This window comes from Tachypleus tridentatus, chromosome 3, assembly GCF_004210375.1.
Source record: "Tachypleus tridentatus isolate NWPU-2018 chromosome 3, ASM421037v1, whole genome shotgun sequence".
Lineage (NCBI taxonomy): Eukaryota > Metazoa > Arthropoda > Merostomata > Xiphosura > Limulidae > Tachypleus > Tachypleus tridentatus.
In genome coordinates, this window is record NC_134827.1 from 21,492,597 (window position 1) to 21,518,683 (window position 26,087).

At 32.5% G+C, this 26,087-nt stretch overlaps 2 protein-coding genes across 2 annotated transcripts in view; one reads left to right on the forward strand and one right to left on the reverse strand.

Moving 5' to 3' along the window:
• Positions 1-26,087, reverse strand: part of LOC143246510 (solute carrier family 23 member 2-like) — a 392,872-nt gene that overhangs the window by 324,305 nt on the left and 42,480 nt on the right. The gene's annotated exons all lie outside the window — the stretch shown is intronic.
• On the forward strand, positions 1,447-8,779 carry LOC143246027 (solute carrier family 23 member 2-like). Its single transcript, XM_076492271.1, has 3 exons — positions 1,447-1,566; positions 4,849-4,944; positions 7,382-8,779. Exons 1-3 carry the CDS (start codon positions 1,455-1,457, stop codon positions 7,411-7,413), a joined length of 240 nt encoding a protein of 79 aa, XP_076348386.1. The 5' UTR covers positions 1,447-1,454; the 3' UTR covers positions 7,414-8,779.

Sequence of the window (26,087 nt, forward strand, 5' to 3'; positions counted from 1 at the left end):
CACAATTACAGGTATGTACACTTACATATAGTCCAAGGTAAGGACTGACTTTTACAAATTTGTTATTGTGGTTTCAATTCTTCTTTCATTACTTTCTGTAGCAGAATCCTTACTTCATTTAAAAATGATAATTTCTTAGAACTCGTATGTGTTTAATTTTTATGTTACTCCTGTATTAAGTACATTCTTCACCTTTAAAAACTGTCACGTGACTATCCATTGATTCGTGTCGCTTACTGGTAGTTTGAATTAGTGTTAAATGTCTTTAAGTACGTGCATGGTATGTTCACCATTTCTAAAAATATTTAGGTATTTAGTTGAATATCCAAATGGGATACATACAGGCCAGTGGTGTAAGCTAGTGAAATCTTGTCTGAGAGAAATCAGAAAGGTGCGTGTAGAAGAAAAAGATGCTGTTTCAGACATTTTTGAATCCTTATATCAAAAACCCTAGCCATTTTCAGCTATGTATATGTACACTGTATCGTGATTAATACTTTAAACAGTCGGTTGTTTTGCTTCTGAAGGCTGCATTGTTTATAAAAAAAAGCACCGGAACGGTACATAGGAACATGATAAAAACATATATATCTTCTTACGTCACTCAAGGCACACATCATACAAAATTATATAATCAAACCTATGGCTTAATGATGGTGAAATGTATGAACTGTAGGTTCTAAAAGGAGATATTTATAACCGATTTCATCCTGAAATTTTCAATTGAGTGTAGCTATATGTGCAAAAACATTTAAGTAATTTTAATTTTATTACATACTTTTTGATTTTTACCAAGTTTTTACAAAAGTTTTGCCAATTAGTTTCTTTTTCTATTTTAATTTCTTGTTTACTTTTTGCATTTGTTCTGTTAATCTGTGTTTTGATAGATAGATCACGTCTTATAAAGTGTGTTCGTCTTAATTGCCTGCGTTTGATTATAAGTGCATGAATTTCCGGTGTTAAAGTCCATTGATTATGTGAGTGCTTTCTCCTTGTTTTAGGGATTGTGTTTTTATGGCTTTATGTATGGCTTCTGTAACTTGATTTACATAGTTGTCTAATTCTGTTTTGTTGTTAGCATGTTCAAATGGGTGAGGTAGATATGAATCTAGTGAAGCGTTAAAAGTAAGCGAATCTGTTTTGGTGTAAGTGTACGTTGTGGGAGTCACGTATGCTACGGCAGGGTGGCGCGGGTTGAATCATACAAGAAATGGGGTAGTGGTCACTCGTGATTTCATCATGTACTCTAAAGTTAAAGATTTTGTTTACTGCGTCCTTGGGGGCTATGATGTAATCAAGTATGTCATATGAGCCGTTGGCGACTAAAAAGTGTGTAAGTGTGTGGTCGTTTATTAGGTGCATTTTGTTAATAGAAAGAAATTTTTTTTATAAGCAACCCTCTTCGTGTGTTTCTATTTCCTCTTAGTTCTATGTGTGAGGAATTAAAGTCCCAAATGATTGGTTTTGGTGTACGGTTAACACATTTCTGTAGGAAGTTAATGTCGATATCTTTAGTGGGTGAACAATATATGGCTAGAATTGGAATTGTTAGCCGGTTGTCAAAGGGTATGTTACAAAAAAATGGTTTTATTTATGCTTGATCTAAAAGAATCTTATATCGAGTTTAGATGTGTAAATTACTTCTGTATTGAAGTAAGCTATGATGCCTCTATTGTTTTCGGAGTAAGGTATGCTGTGTGTGATGAACCGGGGATGGTGGTGTTTTGTTTCTCTGTGCAAAGTGTTTCTAAGACCATGATAATGTTGGCATTTATATGTTTATTTATGTTGTAGATTTCTATTCTTTTATCTTTAAGGTTTCCTTGGCAGTTGATGTGTAAAATTTTAATGTGTTGTATCATTGTGATGTTCTTGTTATTGGAGAAAGTGGCGTTGTTAATATTACAGTTAGTGGCGTTATTATTGCTAGAATTAGTGGCGTTATTATTACTAGAATTGTTAGCGTTATTAGTAATAGGATTAGTAGCGTTGTTAGAATTAAAGTTAGTTGAATCATTTGAAACTATACTTACCTTAGCCTTTTTCTTCTTTCGCCTCCTTTTATCCGTGGTTAGTTTCCCTTCTTTTGATACCTGCTTGGTTATTTCCTCTGGACCTGAGTTGTTGCTCTCTGATCCGTCTGTATATGTGCTCGAAGTTTCTGAGGCTGGTCCCTCAATTACCTCGTTGAGCATTTTGATGATTTCTTCGCTGGTCAGGGCACTACCATTGGATTGTGTAACGATCTTCCTCCTTCTGAGGGTCGCGTGTTCGAATCCCGTTCGCACCAAACATACTCGCCCTTTCAGTCGTTCTGATGTGACAATCAATCCAACTATTCGTTTGTAAAAGAGTACCCCAAGAATTGGCAGTGTGTTGTGATGACTAGCTGCCTTCCCTCTACTCTTACACTGCAAAATTAGGGACGGCTAGCGCAGATAGTCCTCGAGTAGCTTTGCGCGAAATTCAAAACAAACAAATAAATCCTATTGACTCTCAGTGAAGAGTAATTCTTAAAGTCATTAAAGCGACTGTTAAGGGGGCTACGTTCCAAATATGGGCGATCTTAATTTAACAGAGCACAATATCTTGTGATATTTCAACGTTATTTACACACCCAATTCTTAAATCTTGCTTGTGGTAAAAGAATGGCCAAATATTTTTTTAAGAATCTAAATTCTGAAATATTGGTTTTACAAACCAGTTAAATTTCTTTTTTTAAAAAAATAACTTCATATGTTAGGCGTGTTGAAAATGTTGGAAGATGTTACTAAAAGCTACTTTATGTTCACTTTTTAAACACCTAGAATTAAAAGTCTTCTCCGTACAAAACGTATGAACAATTAATTTTTGATAAGTTTTTTATCTTCATACTGTTACTCTATGAAGCGCTGCGGGTACAACATGAGCACCAAAGTGACGTCAATATAGGTTATTTTATAAAAACAACACATTACTCAGTACTTAACATTTAATTTCTATGTTAGACTGTATTAAATATGTTTGTCTGTGGCATAAACTTTATATGCTTAAGAAAAGACAAACTGAATAATAAAAGATATTTCGTAATTGCCAACTCAAAACTTTAGTTCACTGCAAGAACTCCCGAAAATGCTGAAGAAAACCATTACATTAAAATAATTAATTCATTAATTAGTTTATTATTGGTGTTATCAAATTATCTTCTATCTTATCATCCTCTCACATGTTTAGAAAATTATTGGTGATTTTCTTAATTTTTATTCCAAGCCTTTAAAATGTATAATACATTGCAGTGTGTAAGAAGATTTTAAGATTTACATCTAACAAATATTTTCTCATTAGTGTTGCAACAAGTTAACACTAAATTACCTAAACAGGACCATTTTGTCAGTGTCTTTTACCCCACTTGATACAAAGGGTATTAAGGATGTGTGATGTAATTCAAAACTATTTGCCCCGTAACTTTGTGTTTTAGTCTTTATGTGTTAAGCTAAACACGTACTGTCTGCGTATACTCTCAAATAATTTTCAATTGATAGAATATAGTCTAATCAGCATGATGCTATACATACCAATAACTTCCAGTAGTAATAAAATGAGCATTAATTCTGCTCGCATTTTATAACAGAATTACATATAGAAAGTCAATCAACATGAATGTAGTGTAACATTGTAAAATCTGTTATTCCTAGCTTGCAAATTTCATCTACATATGCTATTATTTATTTTAAGGAAAGGATTTCGTTTGTTTTGTTTTGAATTCGCAAAGCTACACAATGGCTATCTTCAGTAGGCCTCCTTAATTTAGCAGTGTGTGACTAGAGACAAGGTAAGTAGTCATCACCACCCACCGCCAACTCTTGGGCTACTCTTTTACCCACGAATAGTGGGATTGACCGTCACATTATAGCGCCCCCACGGCTGAAAGGACGAGCATGTTTCTTGTGATGGGGATTCAACTTTATCTAAATTTTTAATAAAATGACGATTACGACAAATCAATTCAAATCTAATAATGTTTATATATATATTTTTACAGAATGATACAAAACCAGTTTATTATATATAAAAGCTAAAATATAATAAGTAATCAATATGCCGATGACACCTTGGTCGCTGCCAAGATAAACCAGTTTTAAGGTTATCCTTGCAAGAATGTTTATATTTTAAGGTTTTCTGCTTATTAGAGAATCACCCTTTTATTTTGCAACTTATCCGTTAAATAACAACAGGCAGGTAAAGCTGAAAGTATCTTGACATATTATTATAAAAGTGAACTACTTATACACTTTGCCATTCCAGTTCAATGAGCTTTGAAAACATAAGAGACAGCGAGAATGATATACAGTTTCAAATACTAACGCTCCACTTTGAGAACGAAGCATTTACGTTGTGAGTTTGTGTTATTTCATAGCATAGTCAAATCAGGCTATCACATGAGTCCACCAAAGGAAGTTGAAACCATTTTTTAGCGTTGTAAATCCATAGACTCATCGCTCTACCACTGTAAGACTTTACGTATTGTTTACTGGAAGTCAGATTTATGTTTGTGAAAAGACAAACACACATACAGACTTTGATTAGCAACGATTTAATATTCAATTTTCAGACTGTTTGATATTTATCTTGTTTATATATACATCACTTGTTTCTATATTTATTATATGTTTTTTATCAATCACAACTTTGTAACCTCTTTGTTTTTCTATCTGATGAACTGAAGTCATGCTTGAAAGTGACGTAACATACCAAACTACAAAACAAACGTTTAAAACTTACTATCTTGTAGTACTCACTATGTAGCATGGTAGTCTTTAATAAAAACAGAAACATACACAAAAAATAATACAAATTTATTTCGTTTAGGAAATGATGCAGCAAACCAAGTCATCACAGTTTTCTTGAACACCAGTACGTTTATTGGTGGACTCACTGCGTTTTTGTTAGACAACTCCATACCAGGTAAGGATTGTTTGTTTGAATTCAAGTATAAAGCTACACAATGGACTATCTATGCACCGATTTCTAGCGGTGTGAGACCGCGGTCATGTCACTCTGCCACTGGTTGGCACATATCTGGTAAGGAGACATTCCTTTGAGAGTTTGTGATTAAACAGAATACATTTCAACGTTACAAGTAATTCCATTAAAGTATTATGTCAAATTTTTATTAGTGTTTAAGTTACAAATATTCATCTCTTCGGATTTTCTGAAATAGATATGTGATATATTATAATTATATTGTCTGCTGAGTTCACAAAAAACACCTTCAATATGAAATAACTTTTCTGAATAAATATCCACCCAATTATCTGGTTTTTATTTTTTTAACTTCATAACTTTGCTTTCGAGCAAATAAAATCAGGTTATAATGCTACAATGATAGGTTTATTTCAACTACTAGCAAACAATATTCCCTCTCAACTGCTTCTTCTTCCTCATGATTCACATGTTACACATACCCCCATTTATTTGTATCACTACCTCAGTGGTACCCGATCATATGTACCAAACTTTGTATCCTTCTAGCTTGTGAGTTTGGACAGGAAGACAGATTCAATCATGTCGCCCCAAAATCCCAAGAAGGAACAGAAACACAAAAAAGTGATGCCCATATTTGTCTGAACGACCCTAGGGACCAGCTCTTAGACTCTCATCATGTTTGGGTGATTTTCAGCTGGCGTTTTAGCACTTTTTTTAAATGCAACACCATATAAATAACGAATTCTCTCCAGAACTCTCCTATCACGTTTCATCCTGTTAACTCCGGAACTGTGTGAAAAGCTGAATTAACACAGGACAGACAAAAATACTAGATATGCATAAACACACTCACACACCTAAAGAGAAAGTTCAGGATTGAGATAAAAAGTTTCTGGGCTCCTTTAAAAAGTAGTTTATGTAAATTTAATTGGTTGAGCCTCTTTAACTTCTTTATAAACATACTAATTTACCGAATGGCACTATTTAAGTACTTTAGAAATATTTAATGTCGTTTAACTATTAAATACAGTATTTCTAGCAGTTTAATAGCATCAGATTTATATTTATAAGTGTTCATATTAGAAAGCAGATATTTGTAATAAAGAGAAATAACAGAAGATGATATTTGCTAAATACATCAATTAGCGAACTTGTGTCTTTGGAGTCACAACGTACAGTTGGTTTAACTTATGATTGCCACATATTAGAAAAGATAAAAACTTTCTTCGAACGTGATGTTAAATTATGTAGTTCTTTAATAAATTGTAAATTTACCAAAATTTGTTGTTCATAAAATCACAAGTTTCCACCTTTCTAATTGGGACTTCCTAAGTGGCCTGAAGCCAGAACATTTTCCCCAATTGTCTACCCTTCCCGTCTTGAGAGAACTTAATGTATGTGCAATTAATAAATTTTGTTATGTATTTGAAACTTACTCTGCCATCTGGAGCTCTAAATACCTTTTTTTAGTATTACAATAATAGTGACAAAGATTGCTGTAAACAGAAAATTTCTCATCTTCCCTATATAAATCATAAATAGTGTATAGAAAATCATAGAATTCGATATTATTAGTCTTTTATGAACAAATTACATTAGTACACAAATGAACTATTAAACAGTTTGAAACTTTAAACATATTTAAATTTCTAAAGACAACAAGGAAAAGACTGATTGTAAGTAAGACTAAATGGCAGGAATACTTGGAAGTAAAATACATGTCAGTACTAAATCAAGGTTTTACTGCATCCTGTATTAATGGTACAGAATAAGAATGAAATCCTTACTAGTAGAATACAAATGTGAATATCACAGGACGATCACTGAAATAAAACCCAGTGTGCGATAAGCTATATCTGATTCTTTCTTTAATTTGGCATAAGACAATTTAGAAACATTCTTTATATAAGTTTGTACACTGTAATACTGTATTGTACCCTATTTACTTTCGCTTCATAAAATGTTCATTTCAAATTACATCAAAATAAAACTTAAAACACTCAAAAGCTCAGCGTACGTTATGCTCATAACGTCTTTGCCTATTAATTTAGGTTTGTCAAAGATAAGTTAGCCTAACCTCTATCATATAAAATACTGATAATAGTTCATATCTTTTCATTAATATGATATAGAATGTTACGCATTCGCCACACCTTAAGAATTAAAGAGAGTGGATAAATATATATGTGTGTAATAAGGAGCAGTTTGTTTTTAACGGTCGCTTAAGCGTACTGATAGGTGATGGAATTGGTACAATCGATTGTGAGAAACATATCAAAAGTTAATGTATTAAAATAATAAATACGGAAGTATTTATAAACGAACTGAATACTTTCCAAAATAGGTCAACAAAACAATAAAACATTTATATTAGTCTCAAAACTAATAAATTATAATATTAATGTATTAATTTCAGTGACAGACGAAGAAAGACGACTTATGAAATAGAGAGAGCAAGGTCTGGAGCATAATATGACTGAAGGTGATCAGTTGACACTGTCGTCACATTCAACCCATAACCTCCCGTTCGGCATGAATGTAATTAAAAGATATGAAATTTTCAAGTTCATTCCCATCAGTCCAACATACGACCAGAATATTTTTCTTCGCAAAGTGAGACCATTACTTAAAAGATTTAAACCTCAAAGTAATAATAATGATAACATTGATTCAGAAAAGTAACGACACTGTCGTCTTTAGTTTATTTACAACCGTTAACATATACGTTAGTATAAACATATAATTAGTTTGAATTTTATATTAGAACGTTCACTAATGTCACTAGAAAATATTTTTAAAACTGAAGTATTACAATCATGTTTCTTCTCAGGCAGATCTAAATGTAACCAATGTTCGAGGTCATTGTACAACTAGCTATGTGATAGATTTTGATACCTATTGTCCAGTTTACGCGTATACACACTTTGGACAAACAATAATCGACAAAATGTGTTGAAACCTTTGGTTGTTACATATTGTACGAAAAATCGTTCTTGAACTACGACTGAAAATATTAAAATTTAAAATTGTTAAGTATGTTTCTTTCTTAATGATGTATTTAATAAAGATTTAATACTCTCTCATCATCTTCCATAATCTAAGTCTCTTATTAATAGAAAGAACTGCTAAATAAAACGTTATAATTATCAAACTAGTAAAAAAAAATTCTTCCATTATATAGACTATGTTTCATTGCACTTTCGTTAGTACTACTTACGTATTTTAATTTTTCTTTTAGGTATATTGATGTTCTATATATATCATATATCTACATATATAACTACAAGTTTTTATTTGAATATTTAATTGTAAAGGAACAAATTAAAAATAACGTATGCATATCAGTTAACTGATTCTTCAAAATGACTGATTTGTTTTTTATATTTATTATCTGCCAATCATACGAAATAAAAACCAAAATAACCGGACAGGAAATGTATGATTGAAAGTATTTCATATTATTTCATATATACCTAGTTCTGAAACCTATAAAATTTTTAGAAAGTTTAATTAGCTGTCACCAGTTTTACAACACGTGTAACAAAACCTAATATATGATTTCCTGCTTCAAAGACAAACTTTATGCGTATTACGAATCCTGGACAATGTTGTCGTTGCTGTTACAATTTCGAAATACAGCGAGCTAAAGGTTTTTGATTTATTAGTTAAAATTGAAACTTTAAATCCTATAATAATAGTTTAGTTTCTCTGTTTTTTGGTTTGTTTTGTTTTTTCTTTATAATGTCGTTTTGAAACTGAGTGTGCTTTTAAACAATAGAATAAATTCAAACTTGAACCGATCTACGTCATTCAGTGAAACTGATTTCACTTTTAAGTACTATATTGTCTTCATGTTCCATTTATTAAACATGTTCAAAGCCAAAACAAAATTTACTATGATAAATACGTTTTGTGTTCAGTTGATGTATAAACACTATCGTTTGAAAACGAGAAATATTTTAAATATTTGGATTTAAAGTAAATGTGTCACTGTTATAAAGTTTCATACGTGACACAAACTAAAACGTCAAAAAAGTTGAACTGGTGAACGTCTAAAAGACAGCTACAGATTTTGTCAGTTCAAACTCTATATTTGGTAATAGACATTTAAAATAGACTGAATTGTGGGCTGGTGCACGATTATGTTAATAAAAAGTGTCTTATACATCTCAAGAATTATGTGACACTTTTATCAACGGCTTCTATATTCCTTAAATACAATAATTATTTAATCCTTCAAAGTTTTAGTTGTGAAATTACAACAACAACATGTAGATACCATTATAGAAAATGTTTTAAACCTTGTCACTCGATGTCGGAGGTATAATTTTAATGTCCCCTTAGTCGGTATTAGTACAGTATACCCTCACCTGTTCGCGGTTCCCCATTCGCGGCCCCGCATATTCGCGGGTTAGGCTCTTAACCCTATCGCATCGTATACCAAGCTAGCGTCATAACGTCATAAAAACGAATGCTCGATAAACCGTGTTCTTGTAGGTCATAGAGACTAAAAGCGCTCTTCGAGGGTATGTCTGTATTTACTCTCTCAAGCAGTTTTATCGATTGACGTCTTTATCGAACAATGGGCTGAGCTGCTATTGGCTGACTGCTTCAACTTCCCCCACAACGCAAACGGCAAAGCATAGCCGGTAACGCACTACACACACAGCGCTCGGTCCCGGGGAGGCGAGGAAATAGGTTTGAATTTAGCCAATGGCTGACAGCTTTAGTTTCTCCTTCTTGCTGATTGGCTGCATACGCGTGCTGCTGATCAGCTATTTCTCTCTTTCATTCGCGCGTGAGTTTTCAACGTGGTTGTTTGGACTGTAAATTCAAGTGTTTATTTTTACAATATTATTTACACTCTACAATGCCATTCAAACGCCCTACACCTCCAGCTTCTGGCAAGGAACCTAAGCGCCAGAAAAAGGTTATGACACTGCATGAGAAGGTAAACTGCTTGATATGATAAAGGAAGGAAAAGGTTATGCTGCTGTAGGACGCCATTACGGAGTGAATGAGAGCACCGTGCGTTACATAAAGAAAAATGAACAAGCAATCAGAGCTAGTGTAGATACGAATTTTTGTGGAAGTGCTAAGATGGTGAATGTTGTAAGAAACAAGGCAATCGTGAGGATGGAATCTGCCTTAGCATTGTGGATACAAGACTTGTGAAAGAAAAATATCCCTTTGGACACCAAGATCATTCAAAAGAAGGCATTGAAATTATATTCTCAATTCACTGAAGGACAACCAGGACCATCAACAGCAGCTGATGCCGAAGAATTTCATGCCAGCAAGGGTTGGTTCGATCGTTTCCTGAAGCGTTACCAACTACGATTTGGAAAATCCCACGGAGAAGCTGCATCTGCAGACACAGAAGCTGCAGCAAAGTATCCTGAGGCCTTTAAGAAACTCATTGAGGAGAAGGGATACAAGCCAGAGCAGGTCTTCAACATGGACGAGACTGGGTTGTTCTGGAAAAAAATGCCTTCCAGAACTTTCATCATGAAGGACGAACTGAAAGCCCCAGGATTCAAAGCACAAAAGGACAGAGTGACACTTATTATGTGTGGCAATGCTGCTGCCTAGATGATGAAACCCGGCCTCATTTATAAATCTGCAAAGCCCAGGGCTCTGAAGAACAAAAATAAAAACACTTTGCCTGTCTTCTGGATGCATAATTCCAAGGCCTGGATTACGAAGCTCCTGACATCCAACTGGTTTCATGAGTGTTTCATCCCTCAAGTGGTAGAATACCTTCGCAAAAAAGAACTCGAATTTCGAGTGTTGCTGATCATGGATAATGCTGGCGGTCACCCTGTGGATTTGTATCATGAGGGAGTCCAGATCGAGTTCCTCCCTCCTAACACAACATCCCTCCTCCAGCCTATGGATCAAGGAGTGATTCGTGCCTTTAAGGCACTTTACACTGGCAACTGTCTTCAACAATTAGTTGATGAAATAGACGAGAATGAGGACTTCCAGTTGAAAGTGTACTGGCGCAATTTCACAATTGCATCGTGCCTGACAGTCATACACAAGGCACTTCAAGACATGAAAAAAGAAACATTTAATGCATGTTGGAAAAATCTGTGGCCAGAATGTGTTCATGATTACAAAGGGTTCTCATCGGATGAAATTTAACATGATGCTGTCAACAAGTCAGTTAAACTAGCAAAGTTAATCGGTGGTGAAGGCTTTGATGACATAACTTATGAAGAGTTCAATGACCTGATTAACGCCCACTCTCAGCCTCTAACGGACGAAGATTTGGCAGAGTTGACAAATCTGCCAGTGAAGAAGAAACAGAGGGCCAGGAAGAACCATCACAAGAGGAAGAGGACGAGGGTCTAACTATAGAACGGTTGGCTGAACTCATGTCAAAAGCAAAGGATTTGCAAGAGACTGCCAAGTCATGGGACCCTTACATGGTTCGTTCGCTGCAATTCTCAAATGCAATTAACTCTACCATGTCGACCTACAAACCTCTATTCATCACTATGAAAAAACAACGGAACCAGCTGCCAATAACAATGTTCATAAAGAAGGTACCCAAAACGTCAAACCAAGCCACACCCGAAGAAAGTACGACACCCCCTCCTGACTCTCCTAAAGAAACAACACAACCTTTTGACTCTCCTGAAGAAATGGAGCTTTCTCCTTAAGTGCCTGAAGAGGAGGATTAATTACCTAAAGTGCTGTAAAGCAGCAGCTAAGGTGTGCCATACTGTACATTAGTGTTGTCATCATCATCGTATGGCACAACAAATTTCATCATCATTTTATTATCATTCATTATTGGTGAGTGCACAAACAATATTAATTTTTTTTCAATTATTATTGCAATACAGTACGTATTTTTTTATTAATGCATATTTTTGTGACCGTGTATTAATAATGTTTTTAATTGCATATTATTACTGAATTGTACTGTACTGTCTAAGTTTGCCTTTAAATTTGTTCCACTTTCTGTCAATTCTAATACATGTGTTGTACGTATAGAAAATGACTTTACGGTACAGTAATACAGTATGGGTAACTATACTATGCGGTGTTACTGTCCTCCTGTACTTACGTTTCTTTTTGATTAAAATATTGTTGCAGTACAAAATTAAAATGCGTTTACATTATCATTACTACATTAGTGAAATACATGACTGCATGCAATATTACTACATTATTACTGTATTAATGAGTAAGAGTGTCTTCAGAAAGTGTCTGGGAAGCATTTAGTACCGTATATAATCTCATACATAGAAGTTTTAAAACTGCATCCAATAATCGCGGCTTTTCGCTATTCGCGGGGGTTAAAGAACGTAACCCCCGCGAATAGCGAGGAAATACTGTATTTAGTTTTCAGAAAATCATTTAACATTAGTTACACTAATTGGTTAACTTTTCGTGAACGTAGCTCAAAGGTCAAGGTCACACAAAATAATTGAAAAAAATTACACTTAACCATAGCACGAGTTAATCAGCAAAGAGAAACAGTTTGTCGACACACCTGATAAAGTTGTTTCTAACTTGTCGAATTTTAATGTAAGGGATTGAGAGAAAGTTTCATCACAAAGATAAAAGTTTAAATTCCCGAAGAAAACATCTGAGTTCGTGATTAATTCATTCTTTGTTTAAACAAGTTTATGTTTTATGAATGGTAAAACTATCAGTAGTAGAAGAAACTCGCATCAATAGCATTGGCCTCTCATAATTCCAATACAGGTAAAAGGAACAAACATGCCCTGAAAAAATTATATCTAAATCCAGGTAAGGATAACAGGGTTTAAATCTTAGATCATGGAAACTAGCTGCATTCCTTGTACTTTTGAACTGCTAAAATAGTGTCGGCTAGCACAAATAGCCTTAGTGTAGATTACTGTGAAAATTCTAAACAAAGAAACACTTGTCTTATTAATATTTCAATTAAACCACAAAGCAATTGCATATTAGCAGAGAATATGATGTGAATAAATGGGTGCGAGATAGCGTTCTAGGAGGTGCGAGATAACATTTGTTTTGGCCACCTTCACCTTTATTCTTAAATAAATAATTACTGTGAGGGGTGCGAGAACATATTAACATTTTTAAGGAGTGCGGGACATAAAAAAAGATTGGGATTCACTGGTTTACATACAAGAGCATGAATAATGGTTATTGAATATGTTAAAAATCAAATACTTAACATCGAACGTTAGGTTGCATTATCTATTTAGTTAATTGGTAAAGTAAATTAAAAAAAAATATTTATAATAATATAAATACATGATACATAACAATAAAAGAAATTTAAAAGTATTTATTTTGAAATACTGCTGTAATATTTATTTCAAACATAAATTACTTATATATGTATCTTTGCTTTGTGGTATTTGTGTTATAATATGTTTGTCGTGCTTCCCACCTTGTTTTATTGCAACCTTACAAAAAATTTCTGAGCAACACTCAATTATTTTGATAATGTTTTTTTTTAACTATAATATTTATAATTAAGGTTTTGTGTGTGTTTATATAAAAGCGAAATTTGTGTGAACCGTGTTTTAAATCTATATTCACTGGAGAAAGCTTGAAAAAGGCAGCTGTTTGATCTTCCATCCACTTTCTCTACTGGAGCTAGAACCAGCAATATTAATGTTTCCAAGGTATTGGAATATGAGCATCAACACGAAAATTGTTCTGAGAAACAAACAACTACAAGATACAGCTATCTTAACACTGTGTTGTTAGAACAATTAATACTAAACCAGGAAAAGTATTTGGTACAATGCATGCCATATGACTGTTTAATAACTAATGTACGTTTGATTTTAGTATTTAATATTTTGCAGTGGTATGTGTAGGGCTACTTTTAGGTTATCTATATTTTCAGCGGTAATCATTTTTTTTTTCTGTATTCCCTCACAAGAGTATTTGTTTTGAATGTAGATACGTCGCTTTTCAGGGATAATTTTGAAGTTTTCTGGTAATGATAGAACAACAATATTTCTTAGGTAATATGACAAAGTTGTGTAACTATTGCATATCTTCAGCAGGATAAGGTATTTTTACTGACGTTTAGGGATAAGTTTTGGTTTTTCTCTCACATATTCTACATCATCAGTTGCATTTCATTGTTAGTTCTATCAAACTTCAAAACTAAAACAGGATGAACATTGTTAACACTTTTCTCAAAGGTTTCTCTTTATACAAACAAATCAAAGCTTTTAATGTTGAAGAAACCTGATGTTTATCCCAAATAAGTTTCCAGTACTGGATGACTGTAATGTATAAACTAGATATTTATTTACCAAGATAAGTAAATTACATAATTGATAGCAGCATGCTTAAAAATCTCCTGTATAGCATTCATTTTGAAAGTAATATGAACAAAAGATTGAATATGACCGCAAGTAATTATGCAGAATATCTATTTAAACCTTATTACAAATATATTAGACGCTTCATTCAGCAAAGTAAGCAGATAAAATTCCGAAAAAAAGAAGATTATTTTTACTTATCTTACAAAATAAAGTAATGTATTATTTAGTGAAAAGAAATTAATTTTTGAAAACATTGATTTTATTTTATATATTTCTTTTCGTAGAAAAAAGCTATTATTTATTTATAACGAATTGATCTAATCGTGAGTGTGTTTTATTATAGCAAAGCCACATCGGTTCATCGAAGACAACTGAATCTCTGATTTTAGCTTTGCGAGTCCGAAGACCAATGTGAAGAAATTATCATTCAAAATAACTTTTAATACTACCTTTCTAGAGGGCACGGCATGGTCAACTGTTTTAAGGCATTCGACTCCTAATCAGAGATTCGCGTGTTCGAATTCCTCTCGCACCAAACATGCTCGTCCTTTCAGCCGTGGGGGCGTTATAATATGATGGTCAATCCCACTATTCGTTTGTGGAAGAGAATCCCAAAAGTTAGCGGTGGGTGGTGATGACTAGCTGTCCTCTCTCTTTTCTTACACTGCTAAATTATATACGGCTAGCACAGATAGTCCTCGAGTAGATTTAAACATGTCTAATTCACTTATCTTGATAAATAAATATCTAGTTCATACATTACAGTCATCCACTACTAGAAACATATTTGGGATAAACCTCAGGTTTCTCCAACTTTCAATGTTTTGAAAGAGAAAAATATATTTGTAAAAACGACTGGTTTGGGTCGAGAAAATTTTTTTATGTGGAGGAGTGAACATTTTTTTATGTATAGGAGCGATTCACTGAATGTAGCTCACTATAGATAACAACACAGGGTACTGCAAAAATAAAATGAAATATTTACATAACTTGTGTTAATAAACCTCATCATCATTGTTAAACGTGAAGGGTATCATCAACATGCGAATCTTATGAGGATGAATAAATATGGAAGGGTTTAATGAGAAAATAATAATTATAAAATACAATAACAATTTATATGTATGTAATAACGTTAAATATTACTGATTGAAGTAATATTATATAATAAAATAAAATAAAACTCTTTGTTCTCACCTGGTTACCAAGTACGACACTCAGGTACCAACGAGGAGCTTCATCCACTGTGTATAAGATTTCAACCCTGAGTCTTCCTTCGTCTTTGGACTACACTATAGACTCCTATTTGTTTTTGTAAAATAATGATTTGGATGGCTGAAAACATGAACAATGAACTGATTTAAAGTAACTTTAGAAGTACGTGTGTTTTTTACGTGAAGAAACCCATATTTCTTAAAGCTAATTTCTTGTTTGTATCACGTTTTGTAACAGATTTACCACAGTATACCTGTTTAAAGTTATATTTAGAATTGTACGTAACGTATACTGTTATTTCTGTATAACGAAATTCCCGCCTATTCACTAAATGTGTAGATTATTCTGGACTGTAAGAGTCAACAATATACGTGTGTTTTTAAACATTAATATATTGTTTATATATTCACGCCACGCAGATAAATGTAACAAACACATCACGTCAAAAAACAGTATACGTTAATGTTTTGTTACTGTTGGAATAGTATAAACCTCGGAAACTAAAACCGTGATTAACACTTATTGATCGGAAACTTTAGATATTTTACGAGGAACGTTTGTAAAATTCGATCATTACAAACCGTTTAATTTCAGCGGATTCACATCAGACATAAGTATTTTTAGGAAAACTTTATACAACTTCAACAAAAAAGCGTGTGTGCGTTTTCTTATAGCATTGGGCCCGGCATGGACCGTGGGGGCATTATAATGTGACGGTCAATCCCACTATTCGTTGGTAAAAGAGTAGCCCAAGAGTTGGCGGTGGGAGGTGATGACTAGCTGCCTTCCCTCTAGTCTTACACTGCTAAATTAGGGACGGCTAGCACAGATAGCCCTCGAGTAGCTTTGTGCGAAATTCGAAAACAAAACATTGTTATAGCAAAGCCACCTCGGGCTATCTGCTAAGTTCACCGAGGGCAATTGAATCCCTGTAACTTTGTAGACTCATCGCTATACCAGCGAGGGACTAAACAGTTTAAAACGCGGCGTGTGAAAACCAAAGAACGATAATCTAGTTTGATTTCTGTTAAGTGAATTGTATCAACATCAACTTGAAATTAATTCGTTCATCAAGGCCTGGAAGACTATCTATTATTTGGAAGTTGTGAAAACCTTTTTATGTAAATCATTATTTGTAATATCAATTATTGTAAATTCACTTATGTTTTGTATATTAACAATATTTTTATTATAAACTGTCTGTATGAATCTTGTTAGCAAATAGTACAAATTAGAATTACATCGAAATTTGTCTAATTTATATATTTAAATCATCTTTTAACTTAGTTTTAGGCTAGTTTAAATTCTTATGTGACACGTCCTTCATTTAGATCCTTGAAAGAATAATGCTGGAATTAGTTCGACAATCTAATGGAATCTTCTTATAATCACATTGTAAGTTCCATAATGTGTACTTTGTGTTGAATAATGTTTGACAAGTTAGTGTATTTATTGGTAAGAAACTTTTGTTGTTGTTTTTTGTGTTGTTGTGCAGTTTTCAAACAAAAATAATGTTTATCAGCATATGCAACTCTTTCTTAATTTTAAAAGTTTGTTTTGAATTTTTTTGGCTCACAAATTGATTATGTGAGTCATTTCACATGTAAGTATTCTGTAATAATGTAAGTGAATATGTTTCAGTATAACTTTTTTTTCTACATGGAAAGCGTACATCAACCAATAACTACTGTTAAAATGACGACAATATGAACATGCACGTTATTTCTTTCGGTATGAATAAAACATACAATTTGTTGAAAGCAAATCTAGTTATTTTTTTACATTCGTTTCTAAACAAACAGAGAAACTGTAGAAAAATCTAAATAAACGTAACCCAGGAGTAATTATTGTTGATGTATCCGGTACAGCAAAGATACATAAACAAATGGTATGAAAAACTATTCCATTTATGAAAATATTTTACTCTTATGTCATATTTTTAATACTCCAAAAACTTCTGATTTTTGTAATTTTTATCAGTTTTTGCTTCATACCCACACACATTTTAATAAACTAAACTAACAACATCTAACTGATGTGTCGCGAAATCTCAACATAAGATTGTTTCTTACTTTTGGTTCATCGACTGTTGTTTAAAATTCCTTTTTTTGCGGTGTTTTTTTAGTCCTAAGTATAAATATATATATATACATTTCAATATGTAAGAGAAATATAAAAAAATTTCATTTTATTTTGCTAAACCTCGTATCCATTTGTGTTGTTCTGTTTTTTAAATATATATTCACGTAAACATCCCAGCATTCAAAGCAAATGTTCTTCAAATTTTATGATTTTTTTTGAATGCATAACATTCAACACAGTTTCCACTGTCCCAATATAAATATTATCGCTTGCTACTCAATGTCTAGAATGTATGACATTTCTTTAGCTAAAATGTTTGATTAAATTAAATTTTACAACACAGATGCATTGCAGGATTATATTTCTAACGAAGCGTTTTTTTGTACATTTATTTTAGAGGCATATCATTCAGTAGAAGCACTTTGATTTTCAGCTTTTTAAACCTATATCGATACAAACTTTAGATTTATAAGTTAATATTTATATATTAAAATAACCTTAATCTCATAATTGCATTTTTTTCTCAATTTCTTTATTGTTTCAACTTTTAATACTTTGTTTGGAAATTTCGCACAAAGCTACTCGAGGGCTATCTGTGCTAGCCGTCCCTAATTTAGCAGTGTAAGACTAGAGGGAAGGCAGCTAGTCATCACCACCCACCGCCAACTCTTGGGCTACTCTTTACCAACGAATAGTGGGATTGACCGTCACATTATACACCCCCACGGCTGGGAGGGCGAGCATGTTTAGCGCGACGCGGGCGTGAACCCGCGACCCTCGGATTACGAGTCGCACGCCTTACGCGCTAGGCCATGCCGGGCCATTTAATACTTTGTAAAAAACGTTTTAATTCTAATTTACCAAGTAACTAGTCATTTTTGATTTCATCGAAATATAGGCGTAGTTTTCAGATCAGCTACTAATATAATTTTGAGTGAGATTTGAAGGTATAATAATTATATCAAGGGAAATAATTGTGTAAATAATTCTTGAAGATTTTTTTACCTTTTATTTCGATGTTTAATTAATACTAAACAACACAAAATACTTAACAAAATTCACGTGACGTTGAAAGTTCAGAGATGTTTATTCAAGTTGGCAACAGCACTGGCAGTCACTAGTATTTACATACACTCACATTACATTGTTTATTCTTACAATCGAGAATCTTTTAAACATTTAGAGAAGAGGCGGAAATTCACAATATACATTTAATAATAAAAGTTAAATACATTTTTAAACATATGTTTAACTAAAGGAACCATCGATATTAAAATAGATATACAAGAATAAATCAGTCAAGAAACACAATATTCAATTATCACCAAAACATAAATCTCTTTCTAAGTTAAACAAAATTTAAATTTTATGAGAGAGAGTTTTGTTATATGTGTTGATATTACATTTGTTTACTTTTTGTTATCACCTAACTGCTCAAGAACGCACACAGTATATGAAAAACTCAGTATAATCAGTTCTGACAACAACTGCGCTAAGTTTGGTTGGAATATTTGTATACACCTACATAGTTGTTTTCATCATATCCAGTATATGTATTTATTAATTTTAAAATTGTTGAAGGACAATCTAACTTTCGAAGTTTAATTTATTTATACAACAATGTAAACGTGTCGACGAACGAGTTTGTCCTATATAATTTTATTCGGTCTATATTCCTCGCATGAAAAAATAAAATCGTTATAAATAATTTGAATGTTTATATCCACAATTTCGTAATATGAGAAAGATTAACACCATCGTTATGGGTCTCAAATGACGATTTTTTGCGTCTCATGTTTATGTATAAGCCACAAGGTGGCTTTATAAATAGATGTTTATTCGGCGAAAACATCGAACATACTCGAACACCCTGGCCCGGCATGGCCAAGCGTGTTAAGGCGTGCGACTCGTAATCTGAGGGTTGAAATGGCGAGTATGTTTGGTGTGACGGGAATTTGAGCCAACAACCTTCGGATTACGAGTCGAGTGTCTCAACCACCTGGCTGTGCCAGGCCAATATATTTAAATAAGGAAGCACTAATTTTCGGTAAAAATTTGTGATGAATTAAAGTGAAATGGTACAACTTAAAAATATTATAATCTTGTATTTCTTAGGCAGTAAACTTTGTAAGTTACAGCACATCGTGTCATATGAACTTGAAACGAAAGAAATAAAAATAATTTTCTTTTGAAACAGATCAATTCCAAGGATATTGCGAAAGTGTATCTAATTTATAAAATACACCTTAAACTTTTGTTGAAAATTTTGTGATATTAAAACAAAAAAAAAGGAAATAACAAACCACAAAACAAATGCCCTGGAATAACATATGATAATATGATGTTCATGAATTTTTGATAACAATGGAATAGAAACCCTTTAACCTAAGATATTTTAAAAGGTTAACTTCCTACTTGAATTTGCCACTGAAGAAAAAGGTCCACCCTTCGAAAAAACTTAGGTTATAGTGTTTCCATTACATCTCTATTAATCAGCTGCTGAATTAATAATGCAAAAATTATGCTAAAGAAAAGTATGTTAACTCGCAAAGTCAACTGTTCTGTGTTATTTTAATAGATATATAAACTACTGGTATAAGCAAGACATTTCAGTTTCCCAAAAATTTACATTCGCTGGTTTTTAAAAATATATATTCATAAAGGTATTTAGTTTCTAATTCACTCGAATGAAATGCCACAAAGCAGATGAGATAGTTAACATGTTTATTTTATAAACTAATTATATTTATTCTTTAGAAAGCTATGTGTTGGAAACGTAATCCCTAAGTTAAGAAATGAACATCATTAGACAGAATAAACATTCATATATAAACAGCGTGTTTGAGATGCCAAATTAATGTGAAAACGTAATATCATATGTAAGACAAAGAGAGAAACAAAACAAAGAGACGGATGAAATTGCTCATTGCACAGTTTTTACTCCACAATAGTTAAGTCATTCAAATCGTAATCTGAGGGTCGCGAGTTCGAATCCCCGTCGCACCAAACATGCTCGCCCTTTCAGCCTTGGGTGAGTTATAATGTGACGGTCAACCCCACTGTTCGTTGGTAAAAGAGTAGCCCAAGAGTTGGCGGTGGGTGGTGATGACTAGTTGTCTTCCATCTAATCTTACACTGCTAAATTAGAGACGCCTAGCGCAGACAGCCCTCGTGAAGTTTTGCGTGAAATTCAAAATAAAACATACTCCACAATAAAGACCAAGTAGCTAAACATGTATTACAACTCATGCATAATAATAATAAAATATATTTTTAACCAGAATGATAGCAGCTCCTTTCACATTATACGTGAAGTAGGGTCGAATTAAATCAAGATTCTATCTAAATCCATTTTGGTGACCTTATAAAAAATCAGTGAACATCGTTGTTTAAAATCAATGAATCTAATATAGGACCTCTTACACCTCTCTCAATAGTGAAGACTTTTCTTACAATATACAGGACATATATATAAATTTCTTAAACCTCTCTAAATCAGTGGAGGCTTTTCATATGATTAACAGAACATATAGACGTTTACAAATTATTGTACGCATTTTAGCAACTGATATCCTTCCCTCTGTTCGATATTACGAACAATTACATGGATGACCTGATGTCCCAGAAATAAGTAACTTATATTACTATATAAGTTTCAATAATTATTACTATATTGTTATTTCAATCACACAACAAAATAATTTAAACAGCTCGTTGACTTGTTTCTTTGGAAGCTATGTTATTTGGAGTCCTTTAAAATACAATTTTTTAAATATTTTGAGAATGATATGTAATATTCACAACTTTGTAAGAACTGTAATTATCTGTACAATTGCCTAAGATAACGCAAGTATTTTTAGATGAAATTACAAACTCGCTGCTAAAAAGAAATATCAAATCATACAAGATAAAAATTGAACCTATAATTGAATCTAGAATGTATTTAAAAATTTATAGAGCTAGTATTAAATTAATTATAAAGCCAAAGACTGCACGATTATGTTTAACTGAAAAACGTGTTTTTCTTCTGGTGAAAATTAAAAATATAATTTCAAATCCATATTTTGTCTGCCTCATTTCAAATTAGAAATCTCTAATGGGCATGTTAACATGTTAACACTAATTGTTTAGTACTGGCTAAAAGGCATGGCCAGGTGGTTGAGGTATTCGACTCATAATCTGTGGATCGCTCTACCAAATCTCCGTCACACAAAACATGCCCGTTCTCTCAGCTGTGGGGATGTTATATGTGTCATCAATCTCACTATTTGTTGATAGCTAGACTAACAGTTGGCGGTGGGTCGTCATAACTAGCTGTTTTCCCTAGAGTCTTACACTGCTAAATTAGGGACGGCTTACACAGATAGCCTTCGTGTAGCTTAGCGCGAAATTCGAAAAACAAACAAACAAAAGAAACTGATTGACGTAAACCACGAAATACAGTTAATATATATTTAAAAAGATTAAACAATATACTCTAGCAATGGCTGCTATGGTCACATGTTTTGATCTCTTCACAACACAAAATTAACTAATCAACACGAAATGGATGAAAACCTTTTAACGCTAAGACCCTCGTGCTTTCTCCGCATCTTTCCGACAAAACTGTGTGTGTTTTTCTTATAGCAAAGCCACATCGGGCTATCTGCTCAGCCCACCGATGGGAATCGAAACCCTGGTCTTAGAGTTGTAAATCCGGAGACATACCGCTGTACTCGCGGGGTACCCCAACAAACCCATGATGTTAGTAATAATCTTCGAAAGCAAATCTAACAATCACTTCACAGTTAAGGAAATTCGCAAGCAGGCTTGAAAGAAAACGACTGTTCCAAACCTCAGTGGCACAGCGATATGTATACGATTCACACCACTAAAAACCGAGTTTCGATACCTGTGGTGTGCAGAGCACAGATAACCCATTGTGTAGCTTTGTGTTTAATTTCAAACCAAACGATTGTTTCTCAACACCCCTACTGCTACAAGAAAGCTTATTTTCATCTTTAATTTGTCTTCATTCAGGGTCACAACACTTCGCACGGGTTATCAATCAATACGATACGTTTCATTTTGTGTTTTAATATTAAGTATGAACTGAAACATTAAGTCTCAACTGGAGATAAATACGCCTTTTGAGTTAAGAGTAAGACATGAATAAATATGTCTTGAATGATTATACTTTGCTCGATAAAAGAGATATAATTAAATATTTTATGTATGAAAACAGTTACACGTGGATATCACAATAATCTATCTTACTTTGTCTGAAAACTAAACTTATTTTACAGTAGAAGTAACTTTAAAGAAAAACGTTTTAGAGAAAAACACGAAAGTTATACTTTTAAATATTTATTTCTCGCTTGCTTAGTGTAAATCAAGTGAAGGATTTGTGTTCTTTGTTACTACCCTCGTTTTTTTTTTGTCTTGTAACACCGTAAATTCCTGCCAATAATTACTTAATGACTTGGAATATAAGGAAATCTTAATCTACAGCTCTTTTATTTGATCTATATCTGTTAAAATATTATGAAAAATATTCTATGTAATAAGAGACAATCTCTCTCACAAATAATGGATAACCTAATCACAATGAACTTAATGCAAAAACCTTTCTACAATACATTGTTTTTGGTTTCTTTTTTTTATCCAGGATGGTGATAAAGGGTAACACTCTATCAATCCGTAATACATCAATTATAAGTTAAAGATAGATGGGTTTAACTGTTTTTTGGTGTGTTTTTTCACCAATGTTAACAGCTTTGGTGACGAAAATGAAAAGTTACAAATTTATTTTGGATGAATCTTAGGCTTTTTCAACATTCACTACTTTGTTTTTTTGTGACATAATGAAAAGAAACATTTGATGTAAGTGTAAGTATAGCCGATAGTGTTTTAGTTTTCAAATTTATTAGAGTTAACATTGATACACAACTGATGATGTAGAGTATATCAGATATTACCAAGTCTTATCCTTAAAGGTTTGTGAAAACATCTTATCCTGCTTAAGATATACAGTAGAAACATTGACTTTGTAATGTAACGATACGGTCGTCTTTTGTTTATTTACAACATTTATTGTACGAATAAATATTATAATAAATAAATAAATATATGGGACTACATATAAGTCAGTGTAAACGTATGATTGGTTTCATACAATGAGACCAGAAAATTAATTAATCTCACAAGAAAAGATACATAAACTGAAATATTACAATCATGTTTCTACAGACGTAGATATAAATCAAATCATTATTCGATGTCATTGTATAACCTATATTTTGATAGTTTATGTTAAGTTCATGTATAACTGAAACATAAAATAACACTTTGTAGTTTTCCTCGCCTACTGTCCAGTTCAAGTGTATAATCACTTTAATCAAACAACATAAAATATTTATTGAAACCTTCAGCTGTAATAATTTCTATAAAAAATCGCTCTTGAATTATGACTGAAAATATTAAAGTTTAGAATTGTCAGGTATTTTACTTAATGACTCGTTTAATAGCATTTAAGATTCTCTGAACATCTTCCATGTTCTAGGTTTGTTATTCATAGATTGAACTGAGAAACAAAACATCAGTAAAAGATATGTCCAATAAAGACGACACTCTTTTTACTGAAATTAATACCATCCTATTTGTGTTTTAATTGTGATAATTATTATTATCATCCACTTTATATATATATATATAACACTAAATTTTACATGAATACTTAATTGCAAAGGAGCAAGTAGAAAATAACGTTTGTATGTGAAATAGCTAAATCATATTGTAATAAAAACTGTACCAACAGTGACAACAAGGTAATAATTCATATAATTTCATGCTATATAATATACACCTTTAGCTTTTACAACCTTTAGAGTATTTACACAGGTCTTACCAATTTCAGTGGACGTACACCAAAATCCGATGAATGATTTTGTGCTTCCAAGACAAACTTTATACCTTTAGCACTATGTAACAAAATTTTCATTTTTCTTGTTCCTGGGCAGAAAATGTTATTTCCCAATTGCTTATGTCTAAAGTAAATGGGAAAGACCTATTTTTTTTCTCTTAAAACTTTGCTTTTGTGACCTGGGAGCGTATAACGAAATCATGATGGGAGTCGAAATTTGGGGACTGATACGTGAAAGTGATTTACTTTTCAGTCGCAAATCTCGAAGAAATGCTCACTTCTAAACATTTTTGAATACCTTTTGCATAAATACTTATAAATCTTGATTCATATGTTGTTTTATTCACACTTTACGTAAATGAAAATGTACAAATTGACCCGTTTTTACATAGAAAATAGGTTAATTTCTAAATTTCATCACCCACGTCATAAAAGCAAGTTTGAAGGGATTAATTGTCATTTTCTGTACTTTTACAATATAAGAAATAACACATACTATCCAGGAACAAAATTTGTGTTTTATAGTGTAATATGTTTTCCTCATAGCAAAGCCACATCCGGCTATCTACTGAGTCCACCGATGGGAATCGAACTTCTGATTTTATGGTTGTAAATCTGTAGATGTACCGCTGTACTAGCGGAGGACTCTCGTATAATGAATCGTTACGAGAATAATTTTGAAATACCGCTACGTTTCAAATTCCAATAATTCGTTAACACATAATTATTTTGTATCAAACCTATTTAAAACTTTGAATGAGCAGTTTATAATACTTCAAAATCACAACTATAAATCTAATAATACTATTTTAATACTTACAGGTGTTTTTGATTTATATTATTATTTTCAAATGCAGTGTACTTTGAACAACTGAGTACGTTTGGAACTGGATTCACTGTTAAGTACTGTATACATGTTTATGTTCATAGCAGTAAACAGTTTATAACTGACATGAAAATTTAGTAGCCTTTGTCGTTAATTGGCGCTGTATTATTGCAGTTGTTAGTGTGAAACATTATCTTATAATTAATTTCTATCGATTGAAATACATTTGAAACCAGTTGAACTTATTTATCATATAAATTATTGTGAACATTAGAGATCATTTTATGTGAGTATTACTAAAGATGGTGTTAAATCGATCATTTAACGTCAGGAAACATAAAAAAATATTGTTACAATATTAATCATAATGAATTTTTATAAATTATTTATTTGTCATGTGGTATGGCCCTGTAGTAGCACAGCGGAATGATTGCGGATTTATATTGCTAGAATCCCGTTTTCGTGATAGACTGAGCACAGAAAACCTATGTTATTACTTTGTGTTTAACTTCAAAACAATCAAACACTCAATCAGTCTTTATTATTTAATATCTTTCATAGCACTTAAGAATTCATATTATGATAAAAGCAATAAAACTGTAAGTGATTCTTGTTATTAGCTACACAACTATTGTACTGTCATTGATACATGACGATTTAACATTAAAAGTCTAGAGTGTTTTCGTTTAGTACTTCTTGGCAGAAAATCTCTAAACTAAGAACTATAAAGCTTAAGAAATTTATCAAGATAAACACTTTTAAATGTAATTCACTCAATAATCTAAACTATTGGAAACATAAA

Coding starts and splice junctions, on each gene's coding strand:
- LOC143246027 (XM_076492271.1), top strand. CDS start 1,455: ATGATTGGTTTTGGTGTACGGTTAACACATTTCTGTAGGAAGTTAATG. Junction 1,567..4,848: donor TGTTAGCCGGTTGTCAAAGG/GTATGTTACAAA, acceptor TATTTCGTTTAG/GAAATGATGCAGCAAACCAA. Junction 4,945..7,381: donor GTTAGACAACTCCATACCAG/GTAAGGATTGTT, acceptor TATTAATTTCAG/TGACAGACGAAGAAAGACGA.